Source organism: Sebastes fasciatus, chromosome 8 (assembly GCF_043250625.1).
Source record: "Sebastes fasciatus isolate fSebFas1 chromosome 8, fSebFas1.pri, whole genome shotgun sequence".
Taxonomy (NCBI): domain Eukaryota; kingdom Metazoa; phylum Chordata; class Actinopteri; order Perciformes; family Sebastidae; genus Sebastes; species Sebastes fasciatus.
In genome coordinates, this window is record NC_133802.1 from 29,631,009 (window position 1) to 29,658,140 (window position 27,132).

The 27,132-nt window shown below is 39.1% G+C and overlaps 2 protein-coding genes across 5 annotated transcripts in view; both read left to right on the plus strand.

Moving 5' to 3' along the window:
* The window catches only part of LOC141773178 (suppressor of tumorigenicity 14 protein homolog), a 26,855-nt gene extending 16,353 nt beyond the window's left edge, over positions 1-10,502 (plus strand). The window contains exon 20 of one of the 2 annotated variants that reach the window (XR_012595024.1): positions 7,478-10,502. The gene's annotated coding sequence lies outside the window, so the exon portion shown is untranslated. Of the gene's footprint in view, positions 1-7,114; positions 7,143-7,477 lie in introns of those variants that run through there. The other variant, XM_074644939.1, reaches the window with a different exon arrangement.
* On the plus strand, positions 526-25,629 carry LOC141773179 (uncharacterized). Of its 3 annotated transcripts, none has more exons than XM_074644940.1 (3): positions 526-1,138; positions 1,219-1,542; positions 11,749-12,010. In XM_074644940.1, exons 1-3 carry the CDS (start codon positions 683-685, stop codon positions 11,938-11,940), a joined length of 972 nt encoding a protein of 323 aa, XP_074501041.1. In that variant the 5' UTR covers positions 526-682; the 3' UTR covers positions 11,941-12,010. The 3 variants fall into 3 exon arrangements, 2 of the variants coding, with proteins under 2 accessions (XP_074501041.1, XP_074501042.1); XM_074644941.1 differs by lacking the exon at positions 11,749-12,010 and adding an exon at positions 2,822-3,698 and having other exon boundaries at positions 540-1,138; XR_012595027.1 differs by lacking the exon at positions 11,749-12,010 and adding an exon at positions 24,760-25,629 and having other exon boundaries at positions 546-1,138; positions 1,219-1,557.
* The last annotated feature ends 1,503 nt before the right edge of the window (positions 25,630-27,132 follow it).

The following is a 27,132-nucleotide window of genomic DNA, read 5'->3' on the forward strand; positions in this document are numbered from 1 at the left end:
AAAGCCACCAGACTCCATTCATAAAAACAGTTATTTTACCTCTCAGAATACAGGACTATACATACAACCCCACTTCAAAAACCCCTTCACAACAGAAGTGCTAACCATCTTGCAGAAATCTCCAAACGTCAAACGTTTTTGACATCAAATCCCAGCATGGCTTTTTCTATGGTGTTCCTCAAGGTCTTGGTGTCTTAATGTGGTATTTTGGAGGGATTATTGATCATTAACAGTAAGTAACAATTGGTATCAACCCAAAAATTGCTGCAACAACTTGTGAGACATAATAGAGCATGAGGATGACCATCATATACTTCTATCATAATGTTCTAAACCCTGATATACTTTCACAATTTATTTTAAATATTAATTAATTCATGTTTATTACAGAGTTATGACTAGAAGAACTTGACACACAAATTCATCTTCAGCCTCCCAGCTTTCAATTTTCTGTTGACCCACTATCTCCCCCTAAAAACGGGTCTATTGTGGGTCTCAGAGGGTTAACATACTCACCCATATAAAACACCATGAATAAAATACTTGCAGTTTCAAACGTGGATGACTCACTGACGTGAAACCAGGCATTTCCTGCCTGACAAAGCAGGAAATGCCTGGTTTCATGTTAGTATAAGTTGAGAGGGTATATGAGCTGCCATCTGATACCAACTAGACTTTGAAGATGGAGAAGCTCCTGACTAAACTGGCCTCTGAGAAGCTCGGCACCTATGCCGCCATCACTCTGATGTTCACCTACACTTTTCTGCTCGGCAGGGAATTTGAGTGCACCTGCAAATCACAAGAAATTGAGTGCACTATGTACCTGATTCTGCCCTTTTTTATAATCCTCCTATTAATCCTGTGGACAGACAGATCGTTCCAGAGAGTCTGTAGATACCTGTTCACATGTGCTGGATGCTGCATGCCGACCACCTGCAACTTTTGGGGTTCTTTCTTCCGCCACATTTTTAAGGCAGTGTTAGTGAGCCTGCTGTGGGTTGCTTTTGTGTACCTCGAAGGAGACTGGTACGTTTGCTGTAAGAATAATCACTCTGAACAACCATTAGCCTGCAAAGCGGGAAACAATATCACGGAGAAAGAACATGAAACAATCGCTGAACTGAAGAGCACGTCCAAGGTGAGTGTTTCTATTGTTCTCTAGAACTACAAGAACGCAGTCATGCTGTTATAATACAACCATCTTTGTTTATTTTTCAGGTTATTGGCGGCTTTACACTCTTTGGTATCGTTCTGGTGGCGTCCCTGATTCCGCTCTGCAGGAAATGCTGTGAAGGAAAATCAAGTTGTTGCAACAGAAGATTTCTATTTGACAAGCTGATTCTAGAGGAGGAGGACAACGTGCTGAAAGAGATTTTGAGGAAATCTGCAAAAGATCAGTTGACTGAAGAAGTGAAGAACAGAATCCATGGTGGACAAAGGGAAAAGTGTTTCAACGTTGCTATAGACCTGATTAACGCGTCCGCTCAACCGACCAAAACTGATGAGCAACAACCACTACGAGCACGAGATGCCGACAACCAGGTAAAGAATCACAAAGTTTTCATTCAGTTTGCGTCAAAATGTTGTAGAAAGTGTTTAGATTCTAGTAGGCAGAAGTTCTTTGTGTTTTTGTATCAGCAGTTTCCTAGAATTTAGTTTAGGGCTGTCAAAGTTGACACGTTAATGCAAATTTGTTTTAACGCCACCAATTTCTTTCATTGAAAATGAAGGCATGCCCTCAATGATTCCTCGAGATTTAAATAAAGGTTGAATTCGTGAATTCTTTAACGCATTAACACAACTTGTGATTTTGAGGTTGTAGCTAGAGTAAAGATACTGGTATCATATGAAACTAGAAGGAATCCATTGGTACCAACCATGGCATACTAGCTTGTCGGTAAGGAGGTTAAATAACGCTCCAAACTTACACTAAACTTTGGCGAGGAAAATCAAACAAACACAAAACTTTCAACCAGCAGACCGCTGTTTGTGTCCCGTGTGAAACTAAAAGTAACGTTGATATATTTTGTCACGTGCCTCTTTGGTATCGTCAGTCCCGTGAGTCACTTGAGTCGCTAGTCAGTGAAGTTAACGTCAACCACGACCGTTTCCTAACCCTAACTAAGTAGTTATGTTGCCGAAACCTAACTTCTTGTGAAAAGGGAAGTTTCTTTTGAAAGGATACTATGCATGTAACAAGCGTGCATTGAAACGCCGTCCCTGGTCCGTCCAAAAGTACTGCTAGAGGGCTACCCTGTGTGTCGGTCTCTGATGCCGAGGGGCTCTGACCAAGCGGCGGTATTTGACGAATTGGGAGTGAGAATGTGTTGTTAATTCACAGCCATGCTTATTTGGATAATTACAACACCGAAGCATTTGAGAAAAAGTGTGTGGAAATATTTTGGGGTTCTACATCATAGATGGTAAAATGACCAACAAAGATAAGCATGTTTGGTGTAAAAAACAGCTGCCTTTAGTCTACAACCACAACAATTCTGAAGGCATCGACCGTTAGCTGACTGTGAAGCTACATCTGTACTGTAAAATGGAAACTTCAGAAATGACACCTGAACATGTAACATGTAGTGTCTGATTTCCTCTGACAGATATGTAATCTACACAGAGGTCACTACTGCATCAGTTTTCTGTGTGTATATCAGCATCTGTCCTGCAGTATTTATGCATACAGATGTATGTAAGACTTTGTCCATGTGTCTGAATCCTGGTTTGATTTTCTTAACAGATACATCAGAGTAGATTAGAGTTATATTGTCAGAAAATACCACAATTTATCTAATATTTTGTGTGTTTTTTTCCCCAGAAACTGCAGGTCCAACAGGAGGAACAAGAAGACAGAGATGACAATATCAGTCAACAGTCAACAAAAATATAACAAGCTTTAATCTGTGATTATAGGATGAAACGTCTAAACTGACTCTGATTCAGTTTTCTCTGCAGAAATGTTTTGGTGCTCGGATGATGAAGAAATGGAACGGCTATTTAAATTTTATGCTTATAAATTCAAAATCTGTTAAAATGCAGTTTTTTACTGTCTCATAGGATAGTCAATACCTGTGTGTTTTTCAGTTTATGTACATAAAGTAGTGGTTGTGACAAAAATTACAAAATATTTCTTTAGTCATATATTTTCTTGCAGTTATACACTTTTAAATAGTTAAATAACAGTATTTTTATGTATTTGACAGTGATATATCGGTGTAACAAACGTATATATTTTTTTGAATTACAGAAAATCCTGCTACTTTTATCATTAAAGAATACTTTATTTTTACGGTTAGTTTTGTTAGAATTAGCATTCAAAAGCTGTTAAAAAAACAGATATTAAATGTATTCCATTTATACGGATTTGTTTTTGTGAAAACACATGACACATTTCAATAAACAGTTAATTCTTGTAATTTTTTAAAAAAAATGTCCCTCATTTTGAAATAAAAAAATGCTTTTTTTACAGTGTACTTTTGTTTCTGTACAGCCTCTGCTGCATGGGCTGTTTATACACTGCACCTCACTCTGGGTAATCCTACCATGTGTATGGCACTGGAGCACTCTACTGGTTCTGGGCTGTAATGACAACCAACAGTCACTTCATTACATCCCTCCCATCTTCAATCTGAACTACTCTCTGTAGTTTACAGTGACTCGACACACAATAACACTGCAACAAATGCACGAGTAACTTAACAAAATAGTAAACACCACTGTTCTTATGTTCTGCTTATCTATTCATACCCACAAACATAAACAGGGTTAAACACATACTCTTATCAGTGTAACGTTTTTCAATTCTAACACTGATTACTGTTGTATTCTGTTTTTTTTGTTTTTACAACACAAAAAATTTTATATAAACTGGGAAATAAAAGTTCGGAAACTTGTGTTTGGTGGATTATTTCTCTGTTATTACGATGCTAATTGGTATTGTATTTTACATCATTGGAAAGCCTGTTTATTTACCTTCACAATGATGTCCAACTTGTAAGGATCATGCATTTGTGGGATGAGCAGCACAGCTGATTATGTGGGTACAAACAAGACATATTGGCAATTTTACACTTAATTAATTTAATACACCGTCAGGAGCCTCAGTAGCGGTGGAAGATCCATACGCAGCCACAACAGCCTGGCACCTCCTCCTCATGCTGGTCACCAACCTGGTCACACGTTGCTGTGGGATGGCGTTCCATTCCTCAACCAGGGTTCGTTGCAGGTCAGCCAGCGTGGTTGTGTTGGTCACTCTAACACGTACAGCACGCCCAAGCTGATCCTACAAGTGTTGAATTGGGTTGAGGTCTGGACTCTTTGCAGGCCGTTCCATTCTCTCTACTCCCACATTGTGGAAGTAGTCTGTGATAACCCTGGCTCTGTGGGGGCGAGCGTTGTCATCTTGGAGGATGAAGTTAGGTTCCAGATTGTGGAGGTATGGGATCGCCACTGGCTGCAGAATCTCATCCTGATATCTCACTGCATTAAGATGGCCTTCAATGATGACAAGCCTTGTTTTGCTAGTGATGGAGATTACGGTGTTGTTGTGATGCTGTGACATCAGTTGTAGAAGAATTGAAAACATATCCATGTAATAACAAGTTCCTATCTTAACCTGATACTTGGTTCCTCTGCAGCAAATTTACCCACAAAAAACATATAAAGAACCTCCAAAAACACTGTCAGGTTTCATGAAACGTTCATGAAGGAGGTCCTCAGGGAACCATATCTGGTCCTCTATGGATTCCTACAACGCACGCTAAATACCAGAGTTCATCTGGCTTTATTACCACGTCATCAATATTTAATAGAACAACAGAGCTCCAGAATATTTGAAGGAACCCTTAAAAGTTCCTGAAAGCTCCCTTACACACCTGGCTGCTCTCGAGTAAGTGCTTTACAGCACAAAACAAACGGAACAAAAACTTTGAAAGTTGGAAAAAGTTTAGTTAAAAATCCTTAAAACTATTTTCAATAAACTGGTTAGATATCGGACTGGACCTTGGTGTTAGACAATAATCAATAGTTAGTGATGTGAATCAGTTTAACACTCGAAACATGATTGCCTTAAAAAAAAGTGTTGTATTTGTAAAATTTATTAGGCTACCTGAGACTGCTTTGGTTACATTTCTTGTTTTTGTATTTGTGTTTTGCACTCTTTTCTGCTGAATGTATTTATTTGTACAGTGTTTCCTCATTCATCTGTATTTGCTTTTATCCCAGTTATAATTTTAGTTTGGGTTGCAGGATTATTAACAGCTTTAAAAAATATAGTAATATAATTCAAAGTATGACCCTTAGTTGCGGTATGAAAGAATTGTTCAATTTAAACTTATTTAAATGTTCTCAGCACTGTGGAAGGAATACAGAGGAAACTGTAGGATGTTGTAGTTTAGTTTTGTAGGATGATTTAAATTAATTTTAAGATAAAACAGGTGTAGGTAATCATGAATATAAGGGACTCACTAATTTGAATAGTGTAGGGGTTCTACTTTAGTAGGTTTTGGTTATTAGCAAATTAATTAATAAATAATAGAATTATTAATATTAATAAAGATTATCAATAAACATCAATAATAAACGGGGCACCACCCTGGAATCAGAGACCAATAACCAAAACGTTAATATAGTCTCATATATGCTAAACTATCAATTTGGAACGTTGATTAATAATTAAATTAATTACTATAACCAAAGTAGATAGTAAAGGTTGAAGGATATCAGAGTTCTTGACATAGCAGAGGTTGGCATTATTCACTCTTGTACAGCATTAAAGAGACCAGCGTGTATATTCCACAAACATTTATTTACAAGATAATAAAGGTTCAAAACACAATATTAATCTAACTAAATAACTAAACTAAACAAACCAAACAAAGTGTGTAAGCGTGTGTGTGTGTGTGTGTGTGTGTGTGTGAGAGAGAGAGAGAGAGGGGGGGGAAACAAGATGGGTTCTTGTCTCAAAATGTCTGTATGGCCTACAAACAAAATGGCGGGCACTGTAAAACTACAAAGATGGCTGAATCAAAGATGGCGGAATCAAAGATGGCTGTCAGCATGTCATCACATGACCTCTTTGTTCTAGGACAGAGAGGGGGGTGATGTGGGGTTAAGATTATCTGAAGCTGTATGTTTATGTTTAACTAATTCATAGTTTCTGTATGTGATCTTTATGTGTGTTAGATATGCAGTGGGTTAGAAAAGATGGTTAGTTTGCATGCAAGACCTCGTCTATGTGAAGCATAAACTAAACACATCAGATGTGGCGAAGCCAGTTACCCAAAAATCAAATACAGATAAATCACCACAGTCAAACTCAATGAATAACATTAAACCAAATCAATACAAGTACTTTCTAGAAATCAAAGTTGGACAGTCTTGCTCAGCCCTGTGCGATTGCTAATGCTAAGGCCCAGTACGTTACCAATCCATGGAAGAAAAGGGTTTGTGATTCCATGTGTTGAAGTTGTGGTTCCAAGTCAAAGAGGTCGTCTTTGCTGTTAGTTTGGTGCTAACTTCTTTGCTTGATAGCTTGAAGTTAGCTGGTGGAAAGGGCAGAGCACTCGCGTCGTCTGCCGTTTGGTTCCTTGTGGCTATGTCTGTTTCCTAACAGACCATAGATCAGAAGCAGAACTGTTTTGCAAGTTCTGGACTTGAGAGCCGTTCACCTCAACCAGGTCAGCCTGGGTTGAGGAGATGAAGAGCAGAGAGAGCGCAGCAGCTCACCTCTCACACGTCAGGAGAGATGAGCAGATGAGAAGAAAGAGAAGGAACAAAGGACATTCCTCTGGTTTTGTTCTGTGTGAATTTCACACCTCTGGGTGAAATGTTACTGTAGCCAATGAGGAGCTGAGCTGAGTCAAGGATCGTGTTACTGAGTTCATGAAGTGACTGTCTCTGCCACCAGAAATGGCAGGTCCCTACAATAGTACAGAAATATAGAAATGTTCTTGTTATTTTGATGGATTTTAATGTTTCCCTCTTGAGGGTAACTGACAAATCTCAAGCAATAAAAAACATTCATAAACAAAATGTAAACATTAACACATTTTTGTGTTTCTTTGAATAAATGTAAAATGAACTGATGCGGTGGACGGGGGTGTAGCAGCAGAGCGGTGGACGGCTTCTCTGGACGACGGGTACTGCTCACGGATATTTATGAATGTGACTGTTTTTATTCATATTCTCTCAGCTCAATCTCTGGATCGAACATTCAGTTTAAAGTCATTTTAAGTTTACAGATCATCTATGAATCAACGAAGCAGAAGCTGAGAGCTCCTTTTAATGAAACGGAGATCACAACTTGATCACCTTCTTTTAATATGATGATCATAACAATATTATAATAACATTAAGTCATTTCTGATGCAGAGAGGAGGAGGAAGTACAGAAGCATGTTAGCTGAGGTAATGACTATTATTACACGGCTTTGTTGAAAACTCGATTCTGATTGGTCAATCACGGCGTTCTACAGTCTGTTATTTCTTTACAGCAGATCGTTGCTATGTATAACAGACCGTTGCTATGGGCGCAGTTCTGATATGGGACTTTGGTGGGCCGTTTTTGTGTCAAATTATTGATTTCTAAAGTAAGTAGCCGTGTAATAAGCAGGATAATGTACAGCTAGCGGGTCATTGTTGTGAAATAAACCCCTTCAGGGTGACGCAAGATCTCCGCTTCGCGTCAGGGTCCATCGCCCTCTCTGGGTTTATTTCACAACAATAACCTACAATAACCTTTGACCCTTTTATTAGTGACTTTACTGAGTTGACAAAGATTCATATTTAAATCAACAGCACTTCCTGCTTTCATTTCAAAATAAAAGCCCTCAAGTGTTTTTTTCTGTGGACAGAATTCCTTCATTTGTCAACAAGAGGCTTTTATTCTGAAAAAATGAAACCAAAATAATGAAGTATAGAAATTACAAAACTGTGCAGTGTTTGATATTCTGAGCATTAAATCATGTTGAGAGAACTTAAAAAAATAGAGAAGAGATAATGAAGTTGTGATCTTTAGATAACCTCAGCTGCTCTCTGCTTCTGCTAGAAAGAGAAAAACACTTGTTCAGTAAATACATGGTAGAAATGTAAACTCTACGTATGTGATCGTGTTGGGAAGCAGGGATATCCTCATATACACGTTTTATTACGAATTTGTTTGTAATTGAAACACTTGATGTGTTTCCTCTTGAAAGCTATTGTAAATAACGACGGTAAAAATATTCTCAGGGCGAAAAGGAAATATTCTCTAAACGTTCCAGCTGCAAATGTTGACTCTCAGTCTTCAGTGGAGCGAATGATTGAACAGGTTCAAGTTGTGTTTTTGTGTTTAGCTAACAGACTCAGAGCTGTACAGTCTCACTCTCTGGTGCTGGTGTGAACAAGTTAAACAGGATCAACGGGTGAACTTATAAACCCTGAACTCTCACAACAAAAGTTAGACAAATGAAATGATCCTGTTTAATCTCATCAGCTAACTCGCTTTTTTAAAACTTCTTTAACACATTTAGAGGTTTCATTTGTTTTTCTCAACCCTTAATTTGAAATAAAGGCAACACAAGAGAGGAGAGCTGTAAGTTTTGTCCAAAGTTTTTCAAATCTCAACGACCAGAAAAAAACACAAAACGTGCAGCGCTCAGCACCTCGTCACACTGCTGCTTTTTGTAGCAAAGTGTAAAAATGTGGCTTTCACATTGCAAAGAATTACAAAATTTAAAAACATGAACAGCGGTTGTGGTTGCTTGCCATCCCCTGTGGTTGGTTTGTCAATATTGCGGTTATTGCAGCTGCCATACTCAAATGAATAGCAGATCATATGATTAAAGTCATGATTGTCTGCTATGTTACCATGGCTACAGACAACTCTTTTACTGTAGCTTAATAATATTTAACTTAAAGCTGAGAAACCACCTTAAACATATTCCAACCATGAAATAAAACAATACATCAAATTGTTGTGACAAATTCCCAGAGTTCAGTAAAAAAATCTAACACAATGGTACTTTAACCATATTTTATGAAACTGGCTCAGATTTAACACAGTTATTGATAAATGCAATTGATTTATCATTTACTTAATCTCTAATTGTTTTAGTCTTTTAGTCCAATAATGTATTTATGTTGCTCATACTGTAGTTGTTGTTTATCTTATTGTACAGCCTGTTTTATTGTGATGAATAGAAGTAGAAGATATTTTACTCTTTATTGTGATACAGCAATAGATTTAGATGATGTATCACTAATTAGCATGTCGTCATCTGAAATAATAAATAGATTGTCTTTCTCTATTGGTGCCCATAAAGCACAAAGAAGAATGTATTCATGCTTGAGACGTCTTGGTGCATGCAGCTAACTGCCAACAGGAAAGCTCTTCTGCAGATGTGATGTAGAGGCGGTGTTGTTGTGATGCTGTGACATCCGTTGTAGAAGAACTGAAAACATATCCATGTAATAACAAGTTCCTATCTTAACCTGATACTCAGTTCCTCAGCAGCAAATTTACCCAGAAAAAAACATATAAAGAACCTCCAAAAACACTGTCAGGTTTCATGAAACGTTCATGAAGGAGCTCCCCGGGGAACCATCTCGGATCCTCTATGGATTCCCACAACGCACGCTAAATACCAAGGTTCATCTGGCTTATTTAGCACGTCATCAATATTTAATAGAACAACAGAGCTCCAGAATATTTGAAGGAACCCTTAAAAGATCCTGAAAGCTCCTTACACACCTGGCTGCTCTCGAGTAAGTGCTTTACAGCACAAAACAAACGGAACAAAAACTTTGAAATTTGAAAAAAGTTTAGCTAAAAATCCTTAAAACTATTTTCAATAAACTGGTTAGATATCGGACTGGACCTTGGTGTTAGACAATAATCAATAGTTAGTGATGTGAATCAGTTTAACACTCGAAACATGATTGCCTTAAAAAAAAGTGTTGTATTTGTAAAATTTATTAGGCTACCTGAGACTGTTTTGGTTACATTTCTTGTTTTTGTATTCGTGTTTTGCACTCTTTTCTGCTGAATGTATTTATTTGTACAGTGTTTCCTCATTCATCTGTATTTGCTTTTATCCCAGTTATAATTTTAGTTTGGGTTGCAGGATTATTAACAGCTTTAAAAATATATATAATTCAAAGTATGACCCTTAGTTGCAGTACGAAAGAATTGTTCAATTTAAACTTATTTAAATTTTCTCAGCACTGTGGAAGGAATAAAGAGGAAACTGTAGGATGTTGTAGTTTAGTTTTGTAGGATGATTTAAATTAATTTTAAGATAAAACAGGTGTAGGTAATCATGAATATGTAGGACTCACTAATTTTTATAGTACAGAAATATAGAAATGTTCTTGTTATTTTGATGGATTTTAATGTTTCCCTCTTGAGGGTAACTGACAAATCTCAAGCAATAAAAAACATTCATAAACAAAATGTAAACATTAACACATTTTTGTGTTTCTTTGAATAAATGTAAAATGAACTGATGCGGTGTCGAAAAACTCACAACGGCTAATACATGTTGGAGCAAACAAACTAATACCGAGGTAAATTGGTGAAAATATGCCAACTATAGCGACGACTATATATAAACTGCTTTTTTTAGGTGTCTAAAATCTGTTTTTCTGCTGCTCCCGTCCACAGCTGCTTTACCTCGCCGTCAGACAGCCCTTTCTGACGGGGAACTGAAGCTGTTATATTGTTCTTTTCAAAGCCACCAGACTCCATTCATAAAAACAGTTATTTTACCTCTCAGTACACAGGACTATACATACAACCCCACTTCAAAAACCCCTTCACAACAGAAGCGCTCGCCATCCAATCGCCGAAAAATGAAATTCTTGAAGAAATCTCCAAATTTCGAAAGTTTTTGACATCAAATCCCAGCATGGCTTTTTCTATGGTGTTCCTCAAGGTCTTGGTGTCTTAATGTGGTATTTTGGAGGGATTATTGATCATTAACAGTAAGTAACAAATGGTATCAACCCAAAAATTGCTGCAACTTGTGAGACATAATAAAGCATGAGGATGACCATCATATACTTCTATCATAATGTTCTAAACCCTGATACACTTTCACAATTTATTTTAAATAAGTAATTAATTTATGTTTATTAAAGATTTATGATTAGAACAACTTGACACACAAATTAATCTTCAGCTTCCCAGCTTTCAGATGATGTACACCACTTCTATGTGACATCTACTGTTGACCCACAATCTCCCCCTAAAAACAGGTCTATTGTGGATCTCAGAGGGTTAAGGGTTAACATACTCAACTACACAAAACACCATGAATAAAGTATACAGTTACAGTATACAGTTTCAAATGTGGATGACTCACTGACATGAAACCAGGCATTTCCTGCCTGACAAAACAGGAAATGCCTGAGTTTCATGTTGGTATAAGTTGAGACGGTATATGAGCTGCCAGCTGATACGAACTAGACTTTGAAGATGCAGAGCCTCCTCCTGACTAAACTAGCCTCTCAGAGGTTCAGTATCTGGGTCTCCATTACTCTGATGTTCACCTACACTATTCTGCTCAACAGGGACTTTGAGTGCAACTGCAAACCACGAGAATATCATTGTCATTTGTACCTGTTTCTGCCCATTTCTATAATCCTCCTCTTAGTCCTGTGGACAGACAGATCGTTCCAGAGAGTCTGTACAAACCTGTTCTCAGGTGGATGCAGCAGGAAGAAGTTCTTCATCTTTTGTGGTTTTTTCATCCTTCACGGTTTTAAGGCAGGGTTAGTCGGCGTGCTGTGGGTTGCTTTTGTGTTACTCGATGGAGACTGGTACCTTTGCTGTGCATATCATCCCTCTGAACATGCTCCGTTAGCCTGCAAAGCCAAGGACAATATCACTGAGAAAGAACGAGTAATCATCACTGACCTGAAGAACGAGTCCAGGGTGAGTGTTTCTATTTTTCTCTAGAACTACAAGAACGCAGTCATGCTGTTATAATACGACCATCTTTGTTTATTTTTCAGGTTTATGGCAGCTTTACACTCTTTGGTATCGCTCTGGGGTTGTTCCTTTTGCCGCTCTTCCTACTGTTGTTAAAATGCTGTAAAGGAAAGAATTTAAAGGATGAGGACAACACCGAGACCATGGTAAAGAATAACAAACAGTTTTCATTCAGTTTGTGTCAAAATGTTGTAGATAGTGTTCAGATTCTAGTAGGCAGAAGTTATTAGGGTTATAGCCCCGAAGGGGCATAACCCTATTGAGTTTGTGTGAATTTGATATTATTATTATTATTTGTTGTCTGCCGCAGCGGCGCAATTTGCCGTGAGCTGGAATGAGCGAGAAACATGAAACTTTGCACACTAACTGGAAATGATGTGCAGCTGCTTCTCAAGAACTATGACCCCAATCGACCACATGGTGGCGCTGTAATTAACGCCCAAACATGCGATGTTTGCAAGGCCACGCCCCGCACACCGTAAGTCCGATTGACTTGAAACTTGACAGACATGTGCAGCTCCGTGTGATCTACAATAAAGCCTCTGGGACCACTAAAGTCCGCCTGGCATTATTTTCCGCCATATTGGATTTTTTGAAAAACGCATTTTTGACATCTCCTCCTAAACCGTTGGTCCGATTTCTACCAAATTTTCTGTGGATCATTATTGGACTAATGTCATCTAAAGATGCATAAAGCGTGTTGATACCTCATTGCGTTATGAATCTGTTGACCAACAAACTTTTCAATGGTCGGAGCTTAGCAGGAAATTGGCCATAATTCATTGACCATTAGTCAAATCATCACAAATCTTGGTAGATATCTTCAGTACGTGTTTGGGAATAGGCGTACCAAAGCATTTTCCGCTTGACCCATAGGGGGCGCCAAAACTGTCAAACACTTATATCGCAAGATCCGGTGGACAGATTTTTATCAAATTTGATGCACATACTCTGGGGGCAAGTATTAATCAAGATCTGAAGTGTGATATTGATCGGTGCATATGGGCGTGGCCTATTCAGCATTTTATGCTAAATTATGCCTTTGCTCAATTTGCTGTGAGCTGGAACGAGCTAGAGACATGAAACTTGGTACCATAACTGTACATGATGTCATAATGCTTCACATAAAATATGAAAACAATTGGCCACATGGTGGCGCTATAAAATTTTTCACGGCCAGCCCCCTCACATCATAAGTCCCATCGATTAGAAATTTGACAGACATGTGCTGCTGAATGTGATCTACAAAAAAGTCTCTTGGACCATGACAGTCCACTGACTAGATTTTCTGCCATGTTGAATTCTTTGAAAAACACATTTTTGACATCTCCTCCTAAACCGTAGGTCTGATTGCTGGCATATTTTCTGCGAATCATTATTGGACCAGGCTCATCAAAAGTTGCATAAAGCTTGTTGATATGTCATTGCGTTGTGAAGATATTGACCAATTCATTTTTAAGGGGCGGGCTCAGCACATCAATAGACCTAACTTCACAAGCCTTTGGCCCATCGTCTCCAAACTTGCAGCATACGTTCACACGAGAAGCTGAAACATCCGCTGAAAGTTTCATTGAAATCGGCGGCTAGGGGGGCGCTTTGAGCGCGAAAGGCTATAACCCGCGAAATGCCGCTTGCGGCTTTAAATATTCTTATTATTTGTTGTCTGCCGAATAGGCGCAATTTGCCGTGAGCTGGAATGAGCGAGAAACATGAAACTTGGCACACTAACTGGAAATGATGTGCAGCTGCTTCTCAAGAACTATGACCCCAATCGACCACATGGTGGCGCTGTAATTAACGCCCAAACATGCGATTTTGGCAAGGCCACGCCCCGCACACCGTAAGTCCGATTGACTTGAAACTTGACACACATGTGCAGCTTCGTGTGATCTACAATAAAGCCTCTGGGACCACTAAAGTCCGCCTAGCATTATTTTCCGCCATATTGGATTTTTTGAAAAACGCATTTTTGACATCTCCTCCTAAACCGTTGGTCCGATTTCTACCAAATTTTCTGTGGATCATTATTGGACTAATGTCATCTAAAGTTGCATAAAGCGTGTTGATACCTCATTGCGTTATGAATCTGTTGACCAACAAACATTTCAATGGTCGGAGCTTAGCAGGAAATTGGCCATAATTCATTGACCATTAGTCAAATCATCACAAATCTTGGTAGATATCTTCAGTATGTGTTTGGGAATAGGCGTACCAAAGCATTTTCCGCTTGACCCATAGGGGGCGCCAAAACTGTCAAACACTTATATCGCAAGATCCGGTGGACAGATTTTTATCAAATTTGATGCACATACTCTGGGGGCAAGTATTAACACAGACCTGAAGTGTGATATTGATCGGTGCATGTGGGCGTGGCCTATTCAGCATTTTATGCTAAATTATGCCTTTGCTCAATTTGCTGTGAGCTGGAACGAGCTAGAGACATGAAACTTGGTACCATAACTGTACATGATGTCATAATGCTTCACATAAAATATGAAAACAATTGGCCACATGGTGGCGCTATAAAAATTTTCACGGCCAGCCCCCTCACACCATAAGTCCCATCGATTAGAAATTTGACAGACATGTGCTGCTGAATGTGATCTACAAAAAAGTCTCTTGGACCACGAAAGTCCACTGACTAGATTTTCCGCCATGTTGAATTCTTTGAAAAACACATTTTTGACATCTCCTCCTAAACCGTAGGTCTGATTGCTGGCATATTTTCTGCGAATCATTATTGGACCAGGCTCATCAAAAGTTGCATAAAGCTTGTTGATATGTCATTGCGTTGTGAAGATATTGACCAATTCATTTTTAAGGGGCGGGCTCAGCACATCAATAGACCTAACTTCACAAGCCTTTGGCCCATCGTCTCCAAACTTGCAGCATACGTTCACAAGAGAAGCTGAAACATCCGCTGAAAGTTTCATTGAAATCGGCGGCTAGGGGGGCGCTTTGAGCGCGAAAGGCTACAACCCGCGAAATGCCGCTTGCGGCTTTAATTTTTTGTGTTTTTGTATCAGCAGTTTCCCAGAATTTAGTTTAGGGCTGTCAAAGTTAACGCGTTAATAGCGCATTAATGCAAATTTGTTTTCATGCCACCAATTTCTTTCATTAAAAAATGAAGGCCCTCAATGATTCTTCGAGATTTAAATAAAGGTTAAATTATTGAATTCTTTAACGCATTAACTAAATCTAAGGAATCCATTGATACCAACCATGTCATACTAGCTTGTCATGAAGGAGGCTAAATAAAGCTCCAATATTACACCAAATTTTTTTGAGGAAAAACTGTCATGGCCATTTTCAAAGGGGTCCCTTAACCTCTGAGTCTCCCCTTTATAGACATGCACCACTTTGTGTTTATCACATGCAGTTTGGGGCAAGTCATAGTCAAGTCCGCACACTGACACACTGACAGCTGTTGTTGCCTGTTGGGCTGCAGTTTACCATGTTATGATTTGAGCATGTTTTTCATGCTAAATGCAGTACCTGTGAGGGTTTCTGGACAATATTTGTCATTGTTTTGTGTTAATTGATTTCCAGTAATACATACATACATACATTTGCATAAAGCGGCATATTTGCCCACTCCCATGTTGATAAGAGTATTAAATACTTGACAAATCTCCCTTTAAGGTACATTTTGAACAGATAAAAAATGTGCGACCTCATTCATTTCACCACAAAAAAGTGCGCCAACTCCGTTATTTTGTTGTTTGTCTCTTCTTGTGTAGACAGGAAGATAATGTGTTTCATTAGCTGTGTTTCCATTCACACATTTTTATGAGCATTTTGAAGTATCACATTAGAAAAGCTGTATGTCTCTGATGCCGAGGGGCGCTCACCAACCGGCGGTATTTGATGCGTTGGGAGTGAGAATGTGTTAATTCACAGCTGATTGGATAATTATGACACCGAAGCATGTGAGGAGAAGTGTGTGGAAATATTTTGGGGTTCTACATCATAGATGGTAAAATGACCAACAAAGATAAGCATGTTTGGTGTAAAAAAACAGCTGCCTTTAGTCTACAACCACAACAAGTCTGAAGGTATCGACTCCAGATCCAGATGTGGAAAGCAGACTGTGAAGTTATATTTGTAAAATGGAAACCTCAGAAATGACACATTTATTACCTGAACATGTAACATGTAGTGGTTGATTTCCTCTGACAGACGTGTAATCTCCACAGAGGTCACTAGAGGTCGCTGCTGCATCAGTTTTCTGTGTGTATATCAGCATCTGTCCTGCAGTATTTATGCATACAGATGTTTCTTCATGTAAGATTTTGTCCATGTGTCTGATTCCTGGATTTACAGAATAAAAGTCCCCAGAATATGAGATATAATTCAACTTTTGGGATTTTCTTAACAGATACATTAGAGTAGATTTGAGTTATATTGTTAGAAAATACCACAATTTATCTAATATTTTGTGTTTTTTTTCCCAGCCACTGCGGGATCGAGCATGAGGAGAATAACCAACATGAGGAATAACCAACAAGAAGACACAATGTGACAGTAACAGTCAACAAACATATAACGAGCTTTAATCTGTGATTATAGTATAAAACGTCTAAACCGACTCTGATTCAGTTTCTCTGCAGAAATGTTTTGGTGCTCGGATGATGAAGAAATGGAACGGCTATTTAAATGTAATGCTTATAAGTTCAAAATCTGTTAAAATGTAGTTTTTAACTGTCTCATAGGATAGTCAATACCTGTGTTTTTTTCAGTTTATGTACATAAAGTAGTGGTTGTGTGACAAAAATTACAAAATATTTCTTTCTTTAGTGATATATTTTCTTGCAGTTATAAACTTTTAAATAGATTAATAACAGTATTTTTATGTATTTGACAGTGATATATCGATATAACAAACGTATATATTTTTTTAAATTACAGAAAATCCTGCTACTTTTATCAGTAAAGAATACTTTATTTTTACGGTTAGTTTTGTTAGAATTAGCATTCAAACGCTGTTAAAAAAAACGGATATTTAATGTATTCCATTTATACGGATTTTCTTTTGTTAAAACACATGACACATTTCAATAAACAGTTAATTCTTGTAATTTTTAAATTTCTTGTTATTTTGAAATAAAAAATGTTTTCCTTACAGTGTACTTTTGTTTCTGTACAGCCTCTGCTGCATGGGCTGTATATACACTGCACCTCACTCTGGGTAATCCTACCATGTGTATGGCTCTGGAGCACTCTACTGGTTCTGGGCTGTAATGACAACCAACAGTCACTTCATTACATCCCTCCCCTCTTCAATCTGAACTACTCTCTGTAGTTTACAGTGACTCGACACACAATAATACTGCAACAAATGCACGTGTAACTTAACAAAATAGTAAACACCACTGTTCTTGTGTTCTGCTTATCTATTCATACCCACAAATATAAACAGGGTTAAACACATACTCTTATCGGTGTAATGTTTTTCAATTCCAACACTGTTTACTGTTGAGTTCTGTTTTTTGGTTTTTACAACACAAAAAAGACCCACATAGACCTTTAACAGTTCAGCCTCAACTCAAGTATGTGTGGCACTGGGTGTGCTAACTGACAAAGAAATATTAGCCCCCTAATATTTGAACATATTTTGAACATTATTGCATTCAATGAAAGCTAAGGTCTCAAAAACATGAAGTACGCTGTGTCACTTACCTGTATTATTCTCCTATGACAGGGGTCAGCAACCTGTGGCTCCGGAGCCACATGCGGCTCTTTAGCTCCTCTCCAGTGGCTCCCTGTGGATTTGTAAAAATGGAAATGAATAACTGTTCTTTGTTTACATTTTCATTTTTAATTATCATTGTTGTAGGTCTATGGTATGACGGTACGACGAAGTATTAGGGCCACATTGAGGAAAAAAAATAAATCTGAGATTTCGAGAATAAAGTCATATTATAAAGTAGAAATTATACGTGTTATTTTCTTTTTTTCTCGTAAAGTTGTGACTTTATTCTTGTAATATTACGATTTTTTTTCTTGTAAAGTTATGACTTTATTTTTGTAATATTACGACTTTTTTTCTCCTAAAGTTGTGACTTCATTCTCATATTATGACTTTATTCTGGAAATGTTTTTTCCCTCAATATGGCCCTAATACTCCGTAGTACATTTGCACTTTGGCCCTCACTGCATTAGACTTATATTCTATATACTTAAACTATAAACTGTGTTACCTTCATCACAATGCTCAAATGTTTTGCGGCTCCAGACAGATTTCTTTTTTTCTTTTTGCCTAAAATGGCTCTTTTGATAGTAAAGGTTGACCCCTGGACTATGAGGTCGTTTTGTGTGGTTCTGTTTATTCCTGTTAAGCACAGTATGGTCAGCACAGGGTGCTCCATGCGTAGGGCATCAGTAGCTGACGCAAGTGAAGGAGTAGTTGCCAGTAGTCAGTAGCCAGTAGCCAGTAGTCAGTAGTCAGTAGCCAGTAGTCAGTAGTCAGTAGTCAGTAGCCAGTAGTCAGTAGTCAGTAGCCAGTAGTCAGTAGCCAGTAGCCAGTAGGTGATGAGTGAGTTCAAGTATGGACGCCACCGAGTGCTTCTGAAGTAAACTGTATTCTCTCATATTTCTACAGGTAAGCTGACTATAAACACGGCCGAGGTAATAAACAGTAGCAGTTCTGTGAGTATAGCCTTAGTTGGTAACTCTAATATGCAGGAACATTGAGTTTGACCGAAGTTAAAAACAAGTGTGCTCTTCTGCGGGGTCTCAGTGAATAAAATGGCAGACATCGCCCGGGAGGAAGTCCGCTAGATAAACTGAAGGACAACTCTGTACTTTTCTGTGAGACTAAAATCGGTTTAAAGAGTTCGATGTTCGGAGATTTATGCTTAGGAGATAATATGGCTGCATGGAGGAAATGTTTACAGCACTGTAGGGTCGGTGTGTTCCAGTGTAAAGCAGGTTAAAGAGTTAAAGAGTTACATGGTTCATAGTGTAAGCTAATCGTTGCTAACATGCTTGAAAGGGACCGTTTGTAACTTCTTACACGTATAAATCACCCGGGTCGGTGTCCCATGTGCGCTCGCATATGGGCTACGCTGTTCAGACAAGACTCCAACACAAACTACACGGAAGCACCAAAACCACAAAGTTATATCTAGTGAAGCCCGTCTTGCAAAACAGCGTTGGCCGCGGCGGGGGAGACCGTAGCTTTGGTCTCCAGGGCCGGAGTCTCTGCTGTACTCTGCTCCTCTGCCTGCCTGCTTGCCTTCACTCAGCTCGCTCCACCTCACATGCATGCGCGCGCACTACACACTGCAGAAGAGTTCGTAGCTCTGAGAATATCTAGTGATGTACAGTGGACGTTTGTGCTGAAATAACTGCTGCAGCTCCTCCAGACCAACAGAGGTTTCCCGTGTCTTGTGAAGTGACGGGGCTCCGCAGCGAGACACGTTATCGTCTCCGACCAAAACTCCGGTGTCTCCCCTGTTCCCTCCGGCCGCTGTCGGGAGGCTGAAGCAGGAAAAGCCAACACTAGGATCAGCATTGATTCATGGAGAGACCTTCGTCTGGTCAGCTAACATTACTGCCAAGCAGTGAAATATAGAGTGATATTGTGGTTTTAGCTGACGTGTGTCGCCTCACTGTTTTGAGTGATGCTCGTTCATGTCTATTTAGAGCGAGCAAGATCGAGCAACAGGACGCTGACTTCCGTTGACTTAACGGCCACAGGTGTCGCTGTTGACAAGCATTTCTGATTCTTATAAACAATCCCTTGAAGTTAGCCTGTTTTGTCTCCATGCTGTCCCTGCAGAGTCATTGGCTGTATTCAAAACCACATACTATACTAGTAGTACGTACTGATTTGGCCAAAATGTAGTATATAGTATACAGTATGCGAACAAAAGCAAAATCTAATGTATGCCTAAAATACCTGGATGTCGTACTTATTTGGAAAGAATCTCCAGTATGCATCGGACCAGTCTACCTCGCTTACTGTATCCCACAATGTGAAGTGCTGGACCGCTACAGGCTACGGTTACAACAGCAGTTAAAAACGGCTACTATTTCTCAGTTCTGCCACATAGTCACCCATACTTTCTTCAGGCTTTCTATTTCTCGTAACAAATTTCCACCGTTGCATTATTTCACTTGGTTTAGGGTGAAAATGATTTTTCAAAAGCCTCACCAGTTCTTCGTATATGACCGATCTCCTGGTTTATCTGGGCTGAGCAGGTTCCTCATCAGCGGGTAGGTCTGGGCACCCACACTACTCAGCAGCACAGCTCGTTTCTTTTCTTCATCATCGATGTCGTTAGCCACGAAAAAATGGTCCAGAATTTCACAGTATTCTTCCCATGTCTTGTGACTTGCTATCAAAAGGAGCCACCGCACCCATCGTAGCAGCCATGGTTCTTGCTAGCGGCACGTCGTCACTCACTCGACAGTTAGCAGTAGCCTAGCTTCACTTCACTTGCTAAACTAGCACGGCACTCGTCCTTTGGCCTAAAAGGCTTTTATCCTCGTCGTCACCATATGTGATATCTTCGGATGTCAATTACCAGATAGCGAGACTTCATCTTCAGTCAAACTGGCAATTACGCCTAGGGCACCCAAATGGCTAGCAGCGCCCTGGTACTGGGAATATTATTTATGCGTGACACAATAATAATCAAATAAAAATCACTCTTTTAAGGATAAAATTGATTAAAAGACGAGTGGACTCTGGTACAGGTCGAGTATTTGAGACATCACATCTTTCTGCCTCCTTTCTATTATCTATCTTCACTCTTTCATTTCCCTTTATATTCCTGTTTCATCATCTCTCTCTCCTCTCTAACTTCCTGTACGCTCACAGCCATCAACCTCTCTCATCTCTTGTCACTCCGTGTCCCGTTACCATCACACAGACGGTGGTATAAATGCTCCCTGTGCTACCGCAGCGCCATCTAGCAGCTGTTTCTCTCTTTGGCTGAGGTTTGCGCTCTCCGAGTGCACGTCTAGTTCAAAATTCAGACGTGTGAATCTGACGGGCAACTGAAGCTGTTATATTGCTCTTTTCAAAGCCACCAGACTCCATTCACAAAAACAGTTATTTGACCTCTCAGAATACAGGACTATACATACAACCCCACTTCAAAAACCCCTTCACAACAGAAGTGCTCACCATCTTGCAGAAATCTCCCAACGTCAAAAGTTTTTGACATCAAATCCCAGCATTGCTTTTTCTATGGTTTTCCTCAAGGTCTTGGTGTCTTAATGTGGTATTTTGGAGGGATTATTGATCATTAACAGTAAGTAACAATTGGTATCAACCCAAAAATTGCTGCAACAACTTGTGAGACATAATAGAGCATGAAGATGACCATCATATACTTCTATCATAATGTTCTAAACCCTGATACACTTTCACAATTTATTTTAAATAAGTAATTAATTAATGTTTATTAACGAGTTATGACTAGAAGAACTTGACACACAAATTAATCTTCAGGTTCCCAGCTTTCAGATGATGTAAACCACTTCTATGTGACATCTACTGTTGACCTGCTATCTCCCCCTAAAGACCCCCTGTACCCCCCTAAAAAAGACAAAAACGTGTATTGTGGGTCTCAGAGGGTTAAGGGTTAACATAATCAACTACACAAAACACCATGAATAAAATAATTACCGTTTCAAATGTGGATGACTCACTGACATGAAACCAGGCATGTCCTGCCTGACAAAACAGGAAATGCCTGGCTTCAGGTTAGAACAAGTTGATAGGGTATGAGCTGCCATTTTATACCAACTAGACTTTGAAGATGAAGAGCCTCCTGACTACCCTAGCCTCTAAGAAGCTCAGCAGCTACGCCGCCGTCATTCTGATTTTCACCTACACTTTTCTGCTCGGCAGGGACTTTGAGTGCACCTGCAAACCACAACGCTTTCAATGTTTTGTGTACCTGTTTCTGCCCTTTTTTATAATCCTCCTCTTAATCCTGTGGACAGACAGATCGTTCCAGAGAGTCTGTAGATACCTGTGCTCATGTGCTGGATGCTGCATGCCGACCACCTGCAACTTTTGGGGTTCTTTCATCCGCCACATTTTGAAGACAGTGTTAGTCAGCCTGCTCTGGGTTGCTTTTGTGTTTCTCGATGGAGACTGGTACGTTTGCTGTGAGAATGACCACTCTGAACAACAGGCTCCGTTAGCCTGCAAAGCCAAGGACAATATCACTGAGAAAGAACAAGAAACCATCGCTGAACTGAGGAACGAGTCCAGGGTGAGTCTTTTCTATTGTTCTCTAGAACTACAAGAACACAGTCATGCTGTTATAATACAACCATCTTTGTTTATTTTTCAGGTTATTGGCGGCTTTACACTCTTTGGTATCGTTCTGGTGGCGACCCTTATTCCGCTCTGCCAATGGAGGAAATGCTTTGGAGAAAAATCAAGTTCTTGCAACAAAAGATTTCTATTTGACAAGCTGATTCTAGAGGAGGAGGAGAACGTGCTGAAAGAGATTTTGAGGAAATCTGCAAAAGATCAGTTGACTGAAGAAGTGAATAACAGAATCCGTGGTGGACAATGGGAAAAGTGTTTCGACGTTGCTTTAGACCTGATTAACGCTTCCGCTAGACCGACCATCTCTGAGGAGCAACAACGACTACTAGCACGAGACGCCGACAACCAGGTAAAGAATCACAAACAGTTTTCATCCAGTTTGCGTCAAAATGTTGTAGAAAGTGTTCAGATTCTAGTAGGCAGAAGTTCTTCTTTGTGTTTTTGTATCAGCAGTTTCCTAGAATTTAGTTTAGGGCTGTCAAAGTTAACGCGATAATAGCACGTTAATGCAAATTTGTTTTAACGCTAATTTAATTGAAAATGGGGGCATGCCCTCAATGATTCCTCGAGATTTAAATAAAGGTTAAATTATTGAATTCCTTAACGCATTAACACAACTTGTGATTTTGAGGTTGTAGCTAGAGTGAAGATACTGGTATCATATGAAACGAGAAAAACTGAGGAATTGGTACCAACCATGTCATACTAGCTTGTCATGAAGGAGGCTAAATAATGTTCTAAATGTACACTACATTTTGGCAAGAAAAAGCTGTCAAAGCGATTTTCAAAGGGGTCCCTTGACCTCTGACCTCAAGATATTTGAGTGAAAATGGGTTCTATGGGTACCCACGAGTCTCCCCTTTACAGACATGCCCACTTTATGATAATCACATGCAGTTTGGGGCAAGTCATAGTCAAGTCAGCACACTGACACACTGACAGCTGTTGTTGCCTGTTGGGCTGCAGTTTGCCATGTTATGATTTGAGCACATTTTTATGCTAAATGCAGTACCTGTGAGGGTTTCTGGACAATATTTGTCATTGTTTTGTGTTGTTAATTGATTTCCAATAATACATATATACATACATTTGCATAAAGCGGCATATTTGCCCACTCCCATGTTGATAAGAGTATTAAATACTTGACAAATCTCCCTTTAAGGTACATTTTGAACAGATAAAAAATGTGCGACCTCATTCATTTCACCACAAAAAAGTGCTCCAACTCCGTTATTTTGTCGTTTATCTTCATGTCTACACAAGAAAAGACAATGTGTTTCATTAGCTGTGTTTCCATTCACATATTTTTATGAGCATTTTGAAGAATCACATTAGAAAAGCTGTATGGAAACGGCAAAAATTCGACATTAAACTTGTCTTTGTTGAAAAAGAGTTGATGCGCTGATTGGGCAATTCAATCTCACTTCTAGCCTGTCAAATACCACCAATTGGTCAGTGCCCCTCGGCTCAACTGGGCTTTCAACTCCAATGTAAACCCACCCACTCCATTATTCGACGGTCGGAGCAAGTGACGTAGTATTAATAGCGTGAGAGTCCGTTCAGGAGGGCGGGAGGGGAAGTAGATGGGTCAAACAAACACAAGACTTTCAACCAGCAGACCGCTGTTTGTGTCCCGTGTGAAACTAAAAGTAACGTTGACTTATTTTGTCACGTGCCTCTTTGGTATCGTCAGTCCCGTGAGTCACTCGAGTCGCTAGTCAGTGAAGTTAACATGTCGTGTCCTAACCCTGACTAAGCGGTTGTGTTGCCTAAACCTAACTTCCTGTGAAAAGGGAAGTTTATTTTGAAAGGACACTTTGCATGTAACGAGCGTGTATTGACACGCCGTCCCTGGGGTTGCCTGTGTGTCGGTCTCTGATGCCGAGGGGCGCTGACCAAGCGGCAGTATTTGACGAGATGGGAGTGAGAATGTGTTAATTCACAGCTGATTGGATAATCACGACACCGAAGCATGTTAGAAGAAGTGTGTGAAATATTTTGGGGTTCTACATCATAGATGGTAAAATTACCAACAAAGATAAGCATGTTTGGTGTAAAAAACAGCTGCCTTTAGTCTACAACCACAACAAGATATCGACTCCAGATCCAGATGTGAAGAGCAGACTGTGAAGTTACATCTGTAAAATGGAAACCTCAGAAATGACACCAGAACATGTAACATGTAGTGTCTGATTTCCTCTGACAGACGTGTAATCTACACAGAGGTCACTAGAGGTCGCTGCTGCATCAGTTTTCTGTGTGTATATCAGCATCTGTCCTGCAGTATTTATGCATACAGATGTTTCTTCATGTAAGACTTTGTCCATGTGTCTGATTCATGGATTTACAGAATAAAAGTCCCCAGAATATGAGATATGATTCAACTTTTGGGATTTTCTTAACAGATACATCAGAGTAGATTTGAGTTATATTGTTAGAAAATACCATAATATATCTAATAATTTGTGTGTGTTTTTTCCCAGGACCAGCAGGAGGAGAACAACCTACATGAGGAATAAGAAGACGGAGTTGACAATATCAGTCAACAGTCAACAAAAATATAACGAGCTTTAATCTGTGATTATGGGATGAAACGTCTAAACCGACTCTGATTCAGTTTTCTCTGCAGAAATGTTTTGGTGCTCGGATGATGAAGAAATGGAACGGCTATTTAAATTTAAAGCTTATAAGTTCAAAATCTGTGAAAATGCAGTTTTTAACTGTCTCATAGGATAGTAAATACCTGTGTGTTTTTTTTAGTTTATGTACATAAAGTAGTGGTTGTGTGACAAAAATGACAAAATATTTCTTTCTTTAGTCATATAATTTCTAGCAAACATACACTTTTATTATATATTGATATATCGGTGTAACAGACGTATTTTTTTGTAAAATTACAGAAAATCCTGCTACTTTTATCAGTAAAGAATACTTAATTTTTACAGTTAGTTTCGTTAAAATTAGCATTCAAAAGCAGTTAAAAATGTGTGTTGCAATGTGTTCCATTTATACAGATTTCTTTTGTTAAAACACCTGACATTTCTATTTTCATATTAATATTGTGCGTTTTATATTTTTTTATGATGTCCTTGTTTTAATATCTTTTTATCTATGTAAAGTGTCTTTAAATAAATAAAATGTATTATTATTATAAGTATTATTAGTATTTCAATAAACAGTTAATCCTTGTAATTCTTTTTACATTTTTTCTGTCATTTTGAAATACAGGGGAAAAAGGTAAATGAAAAAAACTAAAAAAATGTCAGGATGGTTTATTTGTTTAGTATTATTTGTAATTTACTGCAACTCTGGTTTCTGCCTTTGTCTTTTCTTTATTTTCTAAATAAATTCTTTTTGTAAGCCTGTTTGGGTTGGCCTTATTACTTATGCATAACACAATAATAATCACTCTTTTAAGGGTCTTCACTCTTTCGTTTTCCTTTATATCCCTCTTTCATCATCTCTCTCTGACTTCTTGTACGCTCACAGCCATCAACCTCTCTCATCTCTCATCTCTTGTAACTCCGTGTCCAATTACCAGCACACAGACGGTGGTATAAATGCTCCCTGTGTCAAGTTAGGTTTAGGAAAAGATTACAGTTTGGGATTAAATAACATCAAAAGTGGCGTAACTTAAATACGGAAGTGACGTGACAAAAACGACTTAGGTAGGTTAAGGAAAAGATGGTAGTTTGGGTTCAAAATAACTCCGGAGGTACATCCATGGCCACAAAGTGATTGGCCTTTTTAGTCCAAAGTGGCGGCAGTGCTACCACAGCGCCATCTAGTGGCTGTTGTCAAAAAAGCCCCAGAGTTTTGCTTCTAAACTCTTTGGTTGCACCTTGTGTATAATCATGCACTATCACATACTTGCAATATCACTCTTTTAAAGGTAAAATCAATTAAAAAACGAGTGGACTCTGGTACAGGTCGAGTATTTGAGACATCACTTCTTTCTGCCTCCTTTCTATTTTCTATCTTCACTCTTTCGTTTTCCTTTATATCCCTCTTTCATCATCTCTCTTTCCTCTCTTGACTTCCTGTACACTCACAGCCATGAACTTCTCTCATCTCTTGTCACTCCATGTCCCATTATCATCACACAGACGGTGGTATAAATGCTCCCTGTGTCAACTACTTAATTAGGTTCAAGAAAAGATCACAGTTTGAGTTTAAATAACACAGAAAGTGGCGTAACTTACGTACGGAAGTGACGTGAAAAAAACGATGGTGGTTTGGGTTCAAAATAACTCCGGAGGTACATCCATGGCCACAGAGTGATTGGCCTTTTCAGTCCAAAGTGGTGGCAGTGCTACCACAGCGCCATCTAGCGGCTTTGCTTCTAAACTCTTTGGTTGCAATTTGTGTATAATCATGCACTATCACGTACTTGCAATTTCACTCTTTTAAGAGTAAAATCGATTAAAAAACGAGTGGACTCTGGTACAGGTCGAGTATTTGAGACTTCACAGGTTCACTACTTTCTGCCTCCTTTCTATTTTCTCTCTTCTCTTTCTTTCATCATCTCTCTTTCCTTTCTCACTTCCTGTACGCTCGCAGCCATCAACCTCTCTCATCTCTTGTCACTTCGTGTCCCATTACCATCACACAGACGGTGGTATAAATGCTCCCCGTGTCATTAGCAGATGACTTAAAGTGTCTCAGTAGTGAGTCTACGGTGGATTGTTTTCCATCTAATAAAACAACTTCACAGGGAGCCACTCAGTCAGCAGCACTGCGTCTGCTGAGCTGCACTCAGACTTCCCAATCTAATTCATTCAGTCATTCTGCCTTTTATTGTTCAGGAGGGAAATTTGGTTTGCAGACACATGCTGAAAAACACACAGCAGCTAATCACACAG

Coding starts and splice junctions, on each gene's coding strand:
- LOC141773179 (XM_074644940.1), top strand. CDS start 683: ATGGAGAAGCTCCTGACTAAACTGGCCTCTGAGAAGCTCGGCACCTAT. Junction 1,139..1,218: donor AACTGAAGAGCACGTCCAAG/GTGAGTGTTTCT, acceptor TTTATTTTTCAG/GTTATTGGCGGCTTTACACT. Junction 1,543..11,748: donor CACGAGATGCCGACAACCAG/GTAAAGAATCAC, acceptor CACGGTTTTAAG/GCAGGGTTAGTCGGCGTGCT.